Source organism: Bemisia tabaci, chromosome 6 (genome assembly GCF_918797505.1).
Source record: "Bemisia tabaci chromosome 6, PGI_BMITA_v3".
NCBI classification, from domain to species: domain Eukaryota; kingdom Metazoa; phylum Arthropoda; class Insecta; order Hemiptera; family Aleyrodidae; genus Bemisia; species Bemisia tabaci.
In genome coordinates, this window is record NC_092798.1 from 22,932,907 (window position 1) to 22,947,450 (window position 14,544).

General features: G+C 34.4%; 1 protein-coding gene across 1 annotated transcript; it reads right to left on the minus strand.

Annotated features, from left to right (window-relative positions):
• Window positions 1–11: 11 nt before the first annotated feature.
• On the minus strand, window positions 12–13,716 carry Sec15 (exocyst complex component Sec15). The gene is made up of 16 exons (XM_019060497.2): window positions 13,430–13,716; window positions 12,543–12,717; window positions 11,540–11,724; window positions 10,747–10,848; window positions 9,758–9,860; window positions 9,125–9,215; window positions 8,536–8,717; window positions 7,645–7,812; window positions 6,909–6,980; window positions 5,604–5,738; window positions 4,856–5,034; window positions 4,289–4,480; window positions 3,740–3,965; window positions 2,829–2,970; window positions 1,770–1,956; window positions 12–385 (listed from the first exon to the last, which is right to left on the minus strand). Exons 1-16 carry the CDS (start codon window positions 13,543–13,545, stop codon window positions 241–243), a joined length of 2,400 nt encoding a protein of 799 aa, XP_018916042.1. The 5' UTR covers window positions 13,546–13,716; the 3' UTR covers window positions 12–240.
• Window positions 13,717–14,544: the final 828 nt, after the last annotated feature.

Genomic DNA, 14,544 nt, shown 5'->3' on the forward strand with positions numbered 1-14,544 from the left:
AACTCAAACACTTGGCAAAAATCTCTTCCATTAGTTTATTAAGGCACTAAAACTTAATTACAAAAACAAAAACAATGATTTCTCATTTAACAATGTAACAATAACTAAAATATCTGTCTTACAAATCGGGGAAGTAACAATCAACGGGACAGTCTTGCTGCAATTTTAAAAACATTGAGGCAAGTATTTACAAAGTTCAACTAAGGTATCCACATCTCAATTTGAATAGAATTTTTAATATCAGGATGAATCTGGCTGTTGTTGCCTCAGAGTTGTGACAGCAAGTTGTCTCAGCGTTTTCAGTACAGTTTCCAGCAACTTCTTCTTGTCCCTCTCAGTTTTCTTCAACGCAGAAAACACAGACTTCCTATCAGCTTCTCGCATCCTGCAATGAGTTAAAAGGTTTTCCATAAAAAAATGCCCAATTTAGCAACACAAGAAAGGAAAAAATTGAAATCTGGCTGTACATTTCAAATGACATTCAGCGCAATTATTATGGTGAATAAAGCTGCATTATTTATGGTAGCATTCAAAGTATATACAGGGTTATTCAAAAGTCACGCACCACTGGCCATAACTTTAAGTTCTAATTATGATATAGACTTGCGGTTTAAGACGTTTTTCCTCATATTGAGGGGGAAAATTTTTTAGGTACCTTCCAGTTTTTGATCCCCTCGGGGGAGGATGACGGGGGGCAACTCAAAAATATCAAATGGCCACCCGCCCCCCTCATGGCCAGTGGTGCGTGACTTTTGAATAACCCTGTATCTACACAAAGGCGGCTTATCAGATTGAAATAAAATAATGGAGGTGCTCTTATAAAACCTACAAAATTTCAGAGACCAAAACGCTTCGAACTAGCAAACTGCACTTGATTGCATTTTCATTTTGCTGGGAAGGATCCCACAGTGGATGAATAGGAGAGTGGTTTTTTAGTAAAAATTACTCTTTTGAAAAAAGGGAAAAATGGAAATTCAGGACACCTCATGCAACTAAAGGGCTTATTTGTTGCATTGTCTGAGGAATATCAAATGAGTAGGCTCAAATACCTTTTCAGGAAATACACTTTCAGATAATGTGAGCTTGGGCAAAAACTGTATTGGACTTTCTGTGGCAAGTTAGAACCAACCAGGGCACTGCTCAAGGACAAAAATCTTCGGCATCTTCTGATTAAGTGGGCTCCATTGCCAGGAGTTTCTCCAATTTATTTATAGTTCTATTTTTCACTTTGATATACCTGTACTCTCACGATGAGAATGAGTTGGTGGAATAACATTTTTGCCCAGTATCTGACAGATGATCCTTACGTAAACTTTCATAATAAATCAAGAAGTCCATTAAAAAGTTCAAAAAAGCTTCCAAGAGGAGAGAAACCTGATTCTAATCTGATCAATCAGAAAGTGACAGTTGTAATGAAGTAACTAGGTCATTTCTTTGATTGGGCTTCGACCAATCAGCAAATAATGCAGACTCCTACCTACACCTTAACAGGCCGTTGAAAATATTGTCTCAAACGGGTCCTGATTTTGGAGACTCAAAAATCGATTTTTTTCTGTGATTTCGGGTAAAAAAAATTACTGGGAGCTCAACTCATCACATTCAGAGAATTAATTAAAAAATTAAAACTAAAAAAGGCGCCACTGACTCACTGAATCTGGTATCGTGAGAAATGCTTTAGATTCAATGGTAATGTTATGTGAAAATTTAAGTTATGCAATCAAAGGAGCATATTGAAGCAGCATTATCATGCTACACAGTGAAAAACTTACTTCTCAAGAATTCTGATGGCTGTTAGAGGATTCACAAGATGATATTTTGAATTTTCTTGGCCATGATCATGGAAGTATGTAGACCAGTCTTCAGTGATGAGTAAATCAAGAAGCTGGCGCAGCTCCGTGAAGTATTGAAGTAATATCCCCTCTTCCATACCACCAACTGGTTCTGATGCGGCAAATTCTGATTAAAAAGTAGAACCAAACAGAATAGAAAATGATGATTTAGTAAACCTAAAAGAATACTTGGTAAATATAAAAATTGAGGCATTCTGAATCACTTGCTGATGATATTTGTATAGAAACACACTTGCATAGTGCATACATAAATACATAGAGGATGAAAATGGAGAACTTAAAAAAAGAAGAAGAGGTCACTTTCGACTAATCACTTTGATGTTTATAGCAGAGCTGCTATTTTATTTTGCCATCAATATCTGTGCCAATGGTCTGAAATTAATTGCTAATAGATGATACCGGTGTAAGAGGGCAATCAGAATGAATGAGTTTTCGACAGATCACCATAACTGGTAGTGACTGATAATGGTATGTCACAGAGGATAAGACCATCAACGTAATGCCATCATTTAGCATCAAGTATGATGATAATAATATCGACGGTGAAACTATCAGATTATTTATTTCATTTGCGGTGTCTAAAAATCTTCGCTCCCATTTTATTTTCTTGAAGGACAACAAATTAATATCAATTCTTGAAGTTTTTAGACAGCTTTTTCGTACATAGACGAAAAATCATGGAAGCTTTTTAGAATTGACGTTGATAGTTTTCTATTTAAAAACTAAAGTATGACAGGAAGTCCGCAACGTCGCAGACTAAGATACATAGTTTCAGAGTTTCACCGCTGATATTTAATACTGTGTCCATAACATACAGGCAGAGCTCATCCAATTTCTTGGATGATTTTTTTGATGATGATTTCTAGTCCAATTTGAGAGACTCAAGCTGATGGCGCTGATACCTAGCGCCCGTTAACTTCCTGATCGTAACTTATTTACTTGAAACACACAGATGAAAATGTTTCACGAAATACTTACGTTCACACTGAATGGTGTCCAGATTAATCTGTTGCAGTGCACCACTTGATATTTGTTTGACATTCTCACTCAACATGCTCTGTAGGATAGAATCTGCTATATGTTTGCATGCTGATTTGCAAGCGACCTGAGCAACTTCCAACTGAAATAAAAATCGCAGGGAAATATGTTATAAGAAATTGAAAAATAAGTATTAGATCCTCCAGATTAGAAAAATATACATACAAAGAAGACCTGTGATCTAATGTAAAACAGATGAGGAGGATGGTCCATTTTTTTATTTTTTGGGAATTGCAAGGCCAATTGGTTCACAGTGCTCATAATGCTCAGTGCTATTCATGCATAACTCATTGACACCAAACGACAGCAGCTATCCATACTGCGCTGGGCTAGTTCTGAACTAACAGTGGATTTGGCATCAATATTTACCATTTATTATTGATTCTATTATAGACCACGTTTTCAGCATTGTTTACATGGGTAGTGTCACCCTACAGCATCATTCATCATTTTCCCAGATTTTTTCAATTGTCGTGATTTTGACAGCAATAGATCAACAAGATGAAATTATTTCAAGTGACTAAATTTCCTCCCTCTTGCCACAAAAAACCTGTGATATAGATGCTTCGTTTATCGATTTTCAACTCTAGGAAATGAGTTTCGAATTATCAGTCAGCAATAGAGGTTACTGATTTCGCATACTTGAATGTTAATTAAAGGTAGAACAGGGTCAAATCACATCGTAAATAAATGAGTTTAAAGAAGCAGTTACCTGCTGAATTATTGCTTTTTGCTTTAGCAAAAAGAAAACAAGAATGAGAACAGAGTCTGCCGAAAGGGACCAGTACTCAGGGAAATTCAAACAATTTGGCATTGGATAGATTGTAAACAAAAATGATTCACTGACTTACTGGAATATTCGTGAAAGATTGGAACTGACTATGAAGAAATGCGATTAGGTCTGTAATGAATGATGAAGCATGTCCTTGCGGTTCAACCAGCATCCAATCATAACTATCCAGCTCTAAGAATTCATTTATTTTACACTTTAACTTTTCACATGTGTGGTGCTCGGCATCATCTCTTGCTACCCTGAACAAATGACTTTGACCACCAAGCTGTCCTTCACGATGGACTCTGCAAAAGATAGACTTTAATGTAATAAGTCAGAAACAAGAGGTTGCTGAATATAATTACGGCTATTTTATTTATATCTTAGCAAAAGCAATAAAAAAAGCAGGAGCCGTATTAGTTTGATGTACTACAAAAAATTTAGAGATCTTTATACAAAAGAATGATACAAACAGAGGCAGAGGGATGATCTCCTTCAGCATATGTTAATCTATTAAATGATCAACTAAAGCGAGAACTCCCCCCCCCCCCCCACGTCTCTATGTATGTCACATTGTAAAAAAAATTTATGTATAGAAGAATTTTAAACACAGAACTATATAACATACCCTGTAATGTTAGAGACAAACTCTTCCAAAAATACCGTGGCGTTCTCCAAATAACCAGTATCAACAATAATCTGTATAACCTGAGGAAGCGCAACGTTTGGTTTACGGAATAATGATGACAAACAACCGCTAAAAGTTCTTGTTAAAAGTAGGTGCGTTGACTTCCTTAGTACATCTGTTACTTCTTCATCACTGGAACAGAAATTACATAGCATCTCCTTTTAAAACCATTGTTAGGAGAGAGTGAGGAAAAAATAATCTGCAAGAGTAGTGATCAAAAAATATTAAATTCACACTACTACACTTATTCATGAGAAAATTAAACGAAATTAGATGTGTGATACTGCAGTTTATTGCATGAGTAAAAGGATCTAAAAGTATTTGTCATCAGGCAATTTTGGTAATCAGTGGGGATAGAGGAAGGAACTTTCCCATTCTATGGAACATCCCGAAAGACTTGCAACTGAAATCTTCTTTCTCACAGACTTAGATGGAACACACAAACACAGGGCGAGCTCATGAAAATCCATTCCACTTAAGGAGTGGAGAAAGGTATGATCATCTTACCTGAGATCTAAATCCTCAGAAAATTTTAGACAAGCGTAGATGTACTCTTTCACTTGCTGGTAAACTTTCGGCACCATCGGAGAGAAAGGAAACTGCCTAGGAAAAGGTGATGAATCCAATGTTTCATTCATGAAGGGGAATGTTAACAGTACTTGATTGTATTCTTCAATATCTGATACCTACAAGAAGAAAAGAATTACATGAAGAGGTAAGAATAATATCATAATTAAAGAGGCGATAAAATGTCCTCGAAAAAATATTGCTATTATATCATTACACGTTGTTCCTGTATGGTGTGTCTATTCATAGTTGATCTGTAGGTAAAAATATAGTGAGAAATATTAATTTGCATCTCAAAAGTTAAGTTATTTTCGGAACTTCATTACATAGAACTATCAATTAATGCTCACATAAAGGTATAATACCCTACTGTCTTTCTATAACAACACCCGTTAAAAAGTTAATTTTTCTGTGAAAAAATGATTAACTGGTCCTCTGAACAACCTATGTTAATTACAGCGCCGCTTGTTATAGAGAAAATTTCTCTACGATGAAAAATCATTCAGTCTGTTGCCGATTTGATAAAGACAGAAAACAGTATTTGGATCATTGCTCCAAAGGGCAATAGGATAGACTCTATAAGCAGGTTTTGTAACAGGTTAAATTCTCATTAATGAAACGATTTTCTAACCCGAATGATGATATCTCCCTGAAAAAAAATAAGAGAAGATAAAATAACTGCGCATACCTGGATTGGAAGAAAATCTTCAGCCTCTAAAATTTCTCTAAAAATTTGAACCCAGCGTTGCATGAGCACCTCATTATAGTGATCTCGAATTTCATGCAAAAGCTCAAACAACTGATTAACAGGATATCCATAGCTCTAAAACAACAGAAGGTAGAAAATTAGACCATGAATAACAAAAAAAATCAACATACACTTCATTTAAAAATGTTTCTTCTTCAATGTTCCTCCCTAGAAAGGAGATTTGATAGAGCTCAGCAGCGCTTTTTGGGAGAAAATTTGAAATTTCATCGTCTTTGAGTAGATACAACATTCAATAGAGTACAAATTGAAAAGACTAGGTTCTTTAGTTGCATAATAGCAGTGAAGATGCAAGAAATCATATCTCCATTGCAGTATTTCAAAGTCTTCGCTCTTATTTTATTTAAAAGGAGACCAAATTACTCATGGGGTATATTGAGGAGACAGAAAAGAGTAAATTGTCATGACTTCTATTCGCCCAAATTTTTTTTAAAGAAATCTCATTTTAACTGTATTGTTAAACAGGATGAGGAGGCATTTGCTAAATCAATTTAAAGAGCTCGCCAAACTTTGGTAAATCCGATCGCATAACAATGAAAATCTTAACAAGTCTAATTGAGGGATCTTAGACATGGCTCAAGAGAAGATTATGAAGATGGATTGGAAATTGTAGCATAGTAGCTGTCTGACCTCCATTGCTGCCACCATTAGAATAAAACACACTCAATCCTGGAGTCTTCCTACTTCTATCCGTGTATAAGTCTCGACTTTTTTTTTAAAATACAACTTTGGTAGACTGCTGACAATCGTTAGGCAGATGAGAACTTAACATCTAATTCATGCTTGGACATTTTTTTTACATTTATTTATGCGGTTTTGTTGCTTTTAACCTGAAATTACTTAAAAATTTAAAACACAAAATTCCCATGGTGTAGATTTTTAAAAGAAGCAAGATAGTCAATTTTTTAATCTTCGTTTCACCGTGCTGTGTTTTAACAAGAAACAACTGGATAATTGCATTTTCTTTAGGCACTCAGAACTATTTTTATCGTGAGAAGGCCAACCTGCTAATTAACGAAGCAAGACAAATTCCTAAGGAGGGAGCAGATCTCTTGCCTTGTAGTAACATTGAACCGTTATCTTCACCTTGACTTATGGAAATTGACAATTGCCAAAATGAAAGAAAGCACTACAGGACCAATTTATCAAAAAGAAAGTAAAAACGCCATAAGAAGAAGCATGGGTTTTAATAAAAAACACAGGGAAGGTTCTAAGTAGGAAACTTACCCTAAGAGTGGTGCAGAACAGCATGATCAAATCTTTAATCTGAAGCATTAAGGATGCATCTGTACAGTATGCCTGAAAAAAGTAGTGAAAAATCAATTGCTTTGTCAAATTAAATTATCTTACAGAATGAATTTGATGAAAGGAAAGAACTCATCTTTTACTATTAATAAACTGATTTATATATAAAAATCAATGCTCATTAATATTACATATGAGTTAAATTATTGTTTGGAATTTATGTACTGTTCTGATTTAGAAAATATACATTTTGAATAAGGAATGACATTGCATTTAGTGGGACTACTTTCTTACAAAATTTTACATACATGTAAAGTATTGTGGAACAGAGAGTACACAAGATTTATATCCATCGTTCGAGACACAGCCATGCTGCCCATAAGGGAGTTCCTACAATCTTTGAAAATTCACCTAACCACCAAACATAGGGCATTGAGATACAACAAGTAAAAAAGAAGCACATACAAATTACATGTACGTACACAATGTACAAACATACATGAACATGTGTATAACATGTAAAAGTAGGGATAAGTTGCATTACATGAAAACCGAGCTAAATTTCCTCAGTCCATCAGTCTACTGTTCCTTGGCCCGAATTATCTGACGGTAATCTGTAGTTTTCATTATTTATTATTTAGTGGTGGAATATTGCAATATTTATACACAAAAGAGAAATTAATTTAAAAAGAGGAAAACATTTGTTTTAAAGACTTACTGAATGTGTCCGCAATGCATTGATAATATTAGATAAAGCTTTACTCCAAAGTTCATCGAGGTAGGTTTTACTAACAAGACCATTGCTTGTATTTAATATATGATCTTCCACAACAAAAAATCCGACGACTCCATGTAAATACTGTCGATAACTTGCAATAGTTTCATGCTGATAGGACAAAAAAATTTAAAACACAAATTATAGAAGATTTAATAAGTTTCTTTTAACTATTCAGGAAAGAAAATGAGCTAATTGATAATTGACACACAAGATTCAATAGCTCCTATTGACCTCACATGACAAGAGTTAAGAGAGAGCACCTGTAATGGTGAATATTCTTATTTTTTGACTGTCCAGTTTCATTGATACGTTACATCCTCGATTTTAAGTTCAGGAGCTTACATCATATCTTAGTTTAGCTTATTTGAAAAACTTTAAGAATAACAAATTCAATTCATTCTCTGTTCTACTTCCTCATCTTTCCTCGTTATCCTTTTGGGTCAAATCAATGTAACTTGTTGGATTCCCCCAAAAAATTAAAAACAATGACAGTTTCTCAAGCCTTTTTTCTGCATAAAAATTATTGGAGGATGAGCCAAAGATTACAGAAAATCAATTTTTCCACTCAGTAATTTCTGACTAATATTTTGACTGATGGGAAAATGAAACTAGTACAGATGAGTAGTTCTCGTAAAATGGATGAGGCCGAAAGATGTAGAGGCATATTTTTCATAACATTCTAAATCTTGCAATCAACCTGTCATTCTTAATTCCAGACTATGCAGGATTCTTTCATACAGAAAAGCTATCTACCTGAGATCTCCATGAAGATAGTTAAAAAGATGGATTCAGTGGGGGAGAGAATAAAAAAAATGAAAGGGTAAACATTACCATATTAATCGGAGGTTGCAAAACCAGTTTTGCTTGACTTTGGCGTTGATTTCGATAATACTCTTGGAACACTTCTCGAGAAGACAAGATTGAATGAATATGCAAACACCTGTACACTGGCGAAAAATCTATCAGATCTTGAGCACTTAAATCCTCTTCAGGCTCCGATGTTTCAACTTCACCTAAAAAATTATGATTCCATAGTAAATTGGATATGAGCAAAAGCATAGGTTTTAAAGATGAGAATTATTTTTTCAGGCATGCTACAATTTTATTAATATACTTAGAGCACATTCTATTATAAATACAGCATCTGCCCAGATCTGAGCACTCGTGGAATTTATGGAAAGAATCATGAGTAATACTTTTTCATGGCCAGTTATACATTAAAATCATTATATTAGGAAAGTTTTTCTGTACCCTCCACTTGTCGAGAAAAAAAAGGTTTTGTTCATTCTAAAGCTTAAAACAATGAGCATAATAAGCGTGGTTGTTCAATTTAGAGTTGATGCAGAGAATTTATGGGGAAAAAATGTTTCCTGTGTCACATTTGACAGAGATTAGAGATTTTAAAATTTCTTTTTCTCACCGGTGAAAGGATTAGGAGGAGGTGGTGCTTGTCTTTTCTTCTTTGTTTTACGATTCACGAGAACAGGGTCACTTACTATTTGTTCTGCAGTCTGTAAACAGAGGAAAGTTAAAACAATTCACAGATGAAAGATGGAAATAAAATGGAAAAATTGAGGAAATACTTTTTCTCTCTCTTGATATGTACTCATTAAAGGAGGCACTTTTAGATGAATTTTCTCGAGGAAACAGCTTAAAGTAAAAAAGGGCGGCCGAATAATCTACCTAGAACTTTCCAAAAATATGGGGTCTCTAGATCAACCCCTTACCCTTGTATAATGGCCATTTAGGGGAAGAAAGTTAATGCTAGGATTTTATAACCCTAAAAAATAAAGCAGGTCACCACCTAGGAGACTGAAAATAAGTATACATTTTTACGATAAATCTTGCAGATGAAGTTGTAGCAATAATTACATGAATACGCAAATGTTCAGGCACTACTTTAAAACTAAATGAGAAAAAAGAGTTAGCATGAAACATAGTTTGAAAATAAAGATTGTTCTTAAAAATCAAAAGAGTACATGCCATAATTAGTAGAACATTAAAATGAGTTAAAGAGGTAATCTGAATGAGTTAAAAAATAAAATCAACTTACGTGTCTCATTGCAACTTCTCCAATTTTAGGAGAAAATTTCCAAATATTTTCCAAAAAATCTTTCAAATCTGACATGGATGCATCTTTGATATCTTCTCTCATCCTGCCAAACACAAATTAAATATTGAATATTATTTTCAGAATATAGACTGATATTATTTGCTGCCTTATGAGATTGAGATTGATTTGCTTAACAATCCTCTGCACTATTTTTTTCCCGTCTTAAGACTCCATCTTTCTATTGGTGCATTAACTGTGAAAATGGAAGACCCTCATTAAGAACCTACAATCTTTGTTACAGATGCGATACAATCCTTCGAGACAATATTGAATGATGTATATAAAGATCACATGTTTTGGTGAATAAGTAATTAGAATTCACCGATCACTTGAAAAAATGTTTATCCTTTTCACAAATGTTGTAAAAGTCACAATATAATGTAGTCATATTCTATAACACTAGTTGGGCACTTCTAGACTTGCAAAATCCACTTGTGAATGTCAAATTGTAGTATGAGACCGTGTTTTAGAGACAATGCCAGCATAATATATGTTGCTACTGTATATCTAGGATACTAGGAGATTACTATGGCAAAAAATTCCCCTCTCTTGAAAAGAGCAAAAAAAGAGCCACAATGATCAATAAAATCGATGACAAAAGTCAGGTACCACTAACTTCCATTGCGATGTTTCAAAATTATGGCGCCTATTTAAATTTTTCGATGAGGAGTAAGCCAACTTTTTGGATTGAAATTATATACAGAATATTTTGATGGCAGAGAAAAAAAATCATAGAATTTTTCAAGAAATCTCAATGAATACTTCTCCAAAGAAAGATAAAGTACGACAGGAAGTCAACATCGTCGCAAATGGAGGTATGAGGTTTTAAACTTTGGCCATTAATATAATTATGATATTTTTATTTACCCTATTTGTGAAAATTTTAAAGCATAGATAATCATGTAAATGGTGAGCCATAAGGAACTTACGTGGAAATACTTTCTTTCATACGCTGTAGAAACCTGTACTCTGAAACTCTGGGTAGATGTAGATGTTCTAATTGCTCTAAAGTTTTCAAAGCATGATAGTACCTGGTAAACATGAAATACATGGGTATGAAACACTTTTCTTTGAGTTCATCTAAACTTGAATAAAATTCTAGATACTCATTGCTTGAGAATTACTCAGAGTAATTTAGAATTATTGCTTGATGATAAAGGGGCTAGAATCTAATGGGATATGCACAACAAATCTTACTACGGTAGAGTACACACCGAATAGTTGCACTTTTAAACTGTAACAGAAGGTTGTGTGATGCCCGTTTAGCATTGAAAGTAAATCCAAGAATCAAGATGTTGGATCTTCTGTTGCAGTCTGAAAGTGAGAAAACTTATTTAGCATGGACACTATTGAAAGTGTTAATCCAGTATTGCCAGATAGTGCTAAAAATCATATATTTCCCTCCATTTAAACTCATGTAAAACATTGACAAATTATTGCAAATACTGGCAATTTAGGGTTATTCTCAGAAATAACCGTAACTAAAAGAACTATAAAAAAATATTACACTTAATTATTCCAGTTGATTTAAAAAATTTCACCATGCACCTTCTGTAAAAACTCCATAATTTAATCAATAAGAAAGTTCACACATATTTTTATCTCATGGTGTATGCCAATAACAGATAGCAAGTGAGTCTGCTGGAAAAACGAAAAACCAAAGACTTACAAAGAGGAGCAATTGGAGAATTTGATGAGAATTACTTGAATACAAAAACTAACCTCTTTTCTTTCATCTGTTTCTGAAGCTTTGAGTAAGTGGTGAATACAGGTAAACAAAGAGACAAGCATTCAATCGTTTCTTTAATGTTTTTTTCAACTTGTCTAGCCTCGATTAATTCTTCTCCTTTGGATACCACTTGCTGACCCGCAGTTTGCAAACGTTCATCAATTTCATTTATTTCAACCTACAAAAAGAGGGAGACATAAAAATTGAGGAACTTAAAACAAATACTACCTCTATGCATGAAATCTACATGCTTTTAAGTTGTTTGTTGATTGGTGCTTATTGGTTTTGTTCAAACTTATATCTTATCTCACATTGACGGTGAAACTGCAGGAATGCAAGGCTCTGTTTGCCATGTTACAGACTCCCTGTCATGGCAGACAAAATACGCTTTTCTGCAGTTACAGCGTCAAGATAGCTACTACTTACAAATGGACTGACAAAGGCACGAGTAACTTCACAGAATTGGGCTGAGTTTTCAAGACAGACACTATGTTTTCTTAGATATAGAGAGGTGAGACAGACCAAGGAAATCTGTGCTCGGCAGAAAAATGAGGAGCTCTTGATAGAAAAAGTGGGAGTCACTGAGCTTGAGACTGAGAATGAATAATTCAAGATACAAAAAATTCAAATTGGGAATTAAAATCGGCATAACAGGACTTGGTTACCTATAACATCTGGATACACATGCGCGCTCTTACATTTTCTTCTAATAAAGATTGGGTGAAAACATAGGATAAAACACGGGGTAAACTTAAGGTGGGAGAATTTTTTCCAAAAATGATTGAGCGAAATAACCATATACCATCATGGTTTTCGGTTAAAAGGACTCCATGAAAGTATATTCCAGCCAGAATTCATCAGTGTTGATTTCCACAACACAAAAAAGAGATGGGAATACAATAATTTAAAAATGTAACTTCTCCGATCAAGTTACAGGTAGTCCAATTTTTACGTCTCACTTTCAGAAAAAATTAGATTGCTTGATATCAGACTTACATTCAATTTTTTAGCTTGCGTTCGAACTTGCTCCAACTCGCAAATGGAATCAATGAACCCCTGGTAATGAAAATTACACATGCGTTCAATATCTTTATCTCTTCCTCGAATGCGAATATCCAGAAGCTCCATAAATTTATCCAAGTCCGTCTCATTGTTGCCATCATAAATTGTTCTGGAAAAAACAAAATGACGTGTGAATTCTGATATAGGCTGGAAAATTCAAATGAGCAATTTATGAAGATTAACTGAAAAAAAAACAGGAGATGATTATTTCTTAAAATGACAGTGAAAAGAGCACATGCAACCCCTTTCAAATATCTCTCTAGAGCAAGAAATGAACCAGAAATGTGGATATTTGTGGATGAGAAATATTCTTGTTTTACTAGATGCAGATCAGGAATTGAAACTTGACATAAACATTTCCGTTCGAACTATTGGCTAAAGACTTACAAAACGGATTGAGACATTGGAAAGACTCTAATAGCATTGTAATTGTCGTATAGCAGCTGCAAGCTGTGACACCACCAGAATTCAGTGTGAAACTGTGCAACGACAAAGTATAAAAGGGAAACTGACAGCTGCGGTTAAAATGAACAGCAGGTAAGTAATGGACCTTGTCTGTGACAAGTTTACCCATTTCGTGTATGGTCCCATCTCCCTACATCCCTTCAGTCATAGCTAATATAGGATATAATCTACATCCCTGACCAGCGTATAGATGTTGAAGCATCTGCGTAAGTAAAACAATGGTAAGCTTGTCTGTGATATGTACATCCACCGCAATAGTCAGGAGTTGTCTCACTTGGCAGCGGAACAATGAAGGGCTGCGAGTAGATGAAATCAAGGATTGTACTAGGACTACAATAAAAATCAGCATGTCAAACCTGATAACTAATCCAACATTATTCGTTTCAGTTTGTTCTAATTCATTCAAAAGATGTTCATGTTTGGACTGTAGTGGGACCAACTCAGCTTGAGGAATTTTCCCAGAACTAGCCATTCTGAGACTAGGTGGGTTTATTAAAAAAGAAATCACAGATTAAAATTCACGATAAAACACACAGAATAACGAGAAATCATTACTAGAAGATTATCAACATCGAAATAAAAGTAAAAAAACAAAACCGCCTCCTTTTTTCACACCCCAAATCTGAATGTTTACATTTTAGGGTCCAGTGATGTCAAATCAGGGAAACGAATATTCTCAAAAGTCAAGGCTCATAGTTTTATTAGTAACTCATGACAGCTAGAGGGTGGAAAAAAATTGGAAAGAATCTCGGGTATGTTTCAAAATTTAAATAAAACTAAACATAATTCTTGGAAAAATATAATCATATTGAATATTTGGTTAAAAAGGAATTATAGCAGTCCCTCGCGAGGGATTCTTGTAATTATTTGATATTCCTCTCTTGCCTGTTTTCCCAAATTTTCAAATCTCAAGGCGGTAAAAATAATTTTCCCATCGGCAATGGTCATCCATGATATTTTCAATCTTTGATCTTTTTCTATTAGGATGTCTTCAAAATTGCTTAAATACTGTTTTCAATCAATTCTAGATCACAAGTATTAAGTCACTTCGGACCTAGTCAATGTGAAAATGTTAATATCTCCGCATCCTAGCCATAGAGTAGGTACAAATCCTAGCTCTATGAACTTCAAGCACACTACTCTGCCATGCTAAGGAAGAACGCCATATGAACATTCGAGAGTTGTCAAATTTCTGTTAATAAAACATGTAATTTAGACGGAATTCGAGCATATTTTTTCCTAAAAATTTCAGACATATTAGATAAAATTGCCTACAAAATTGTCTGACAAATTTGGAAAAAAATACTCACAATTTTCCCAGTAAATTCGGTTTTTATTGAAGAGAATTTGACAACGTATGAAGGCTCATACAATGTTCATACTTAGCACGGCAGTACTAATATCACTAACAAATCAACGTGTAGATATATAAGAGGAAAGGGTCTACTATAAAATAAATTTCGAAACCAAA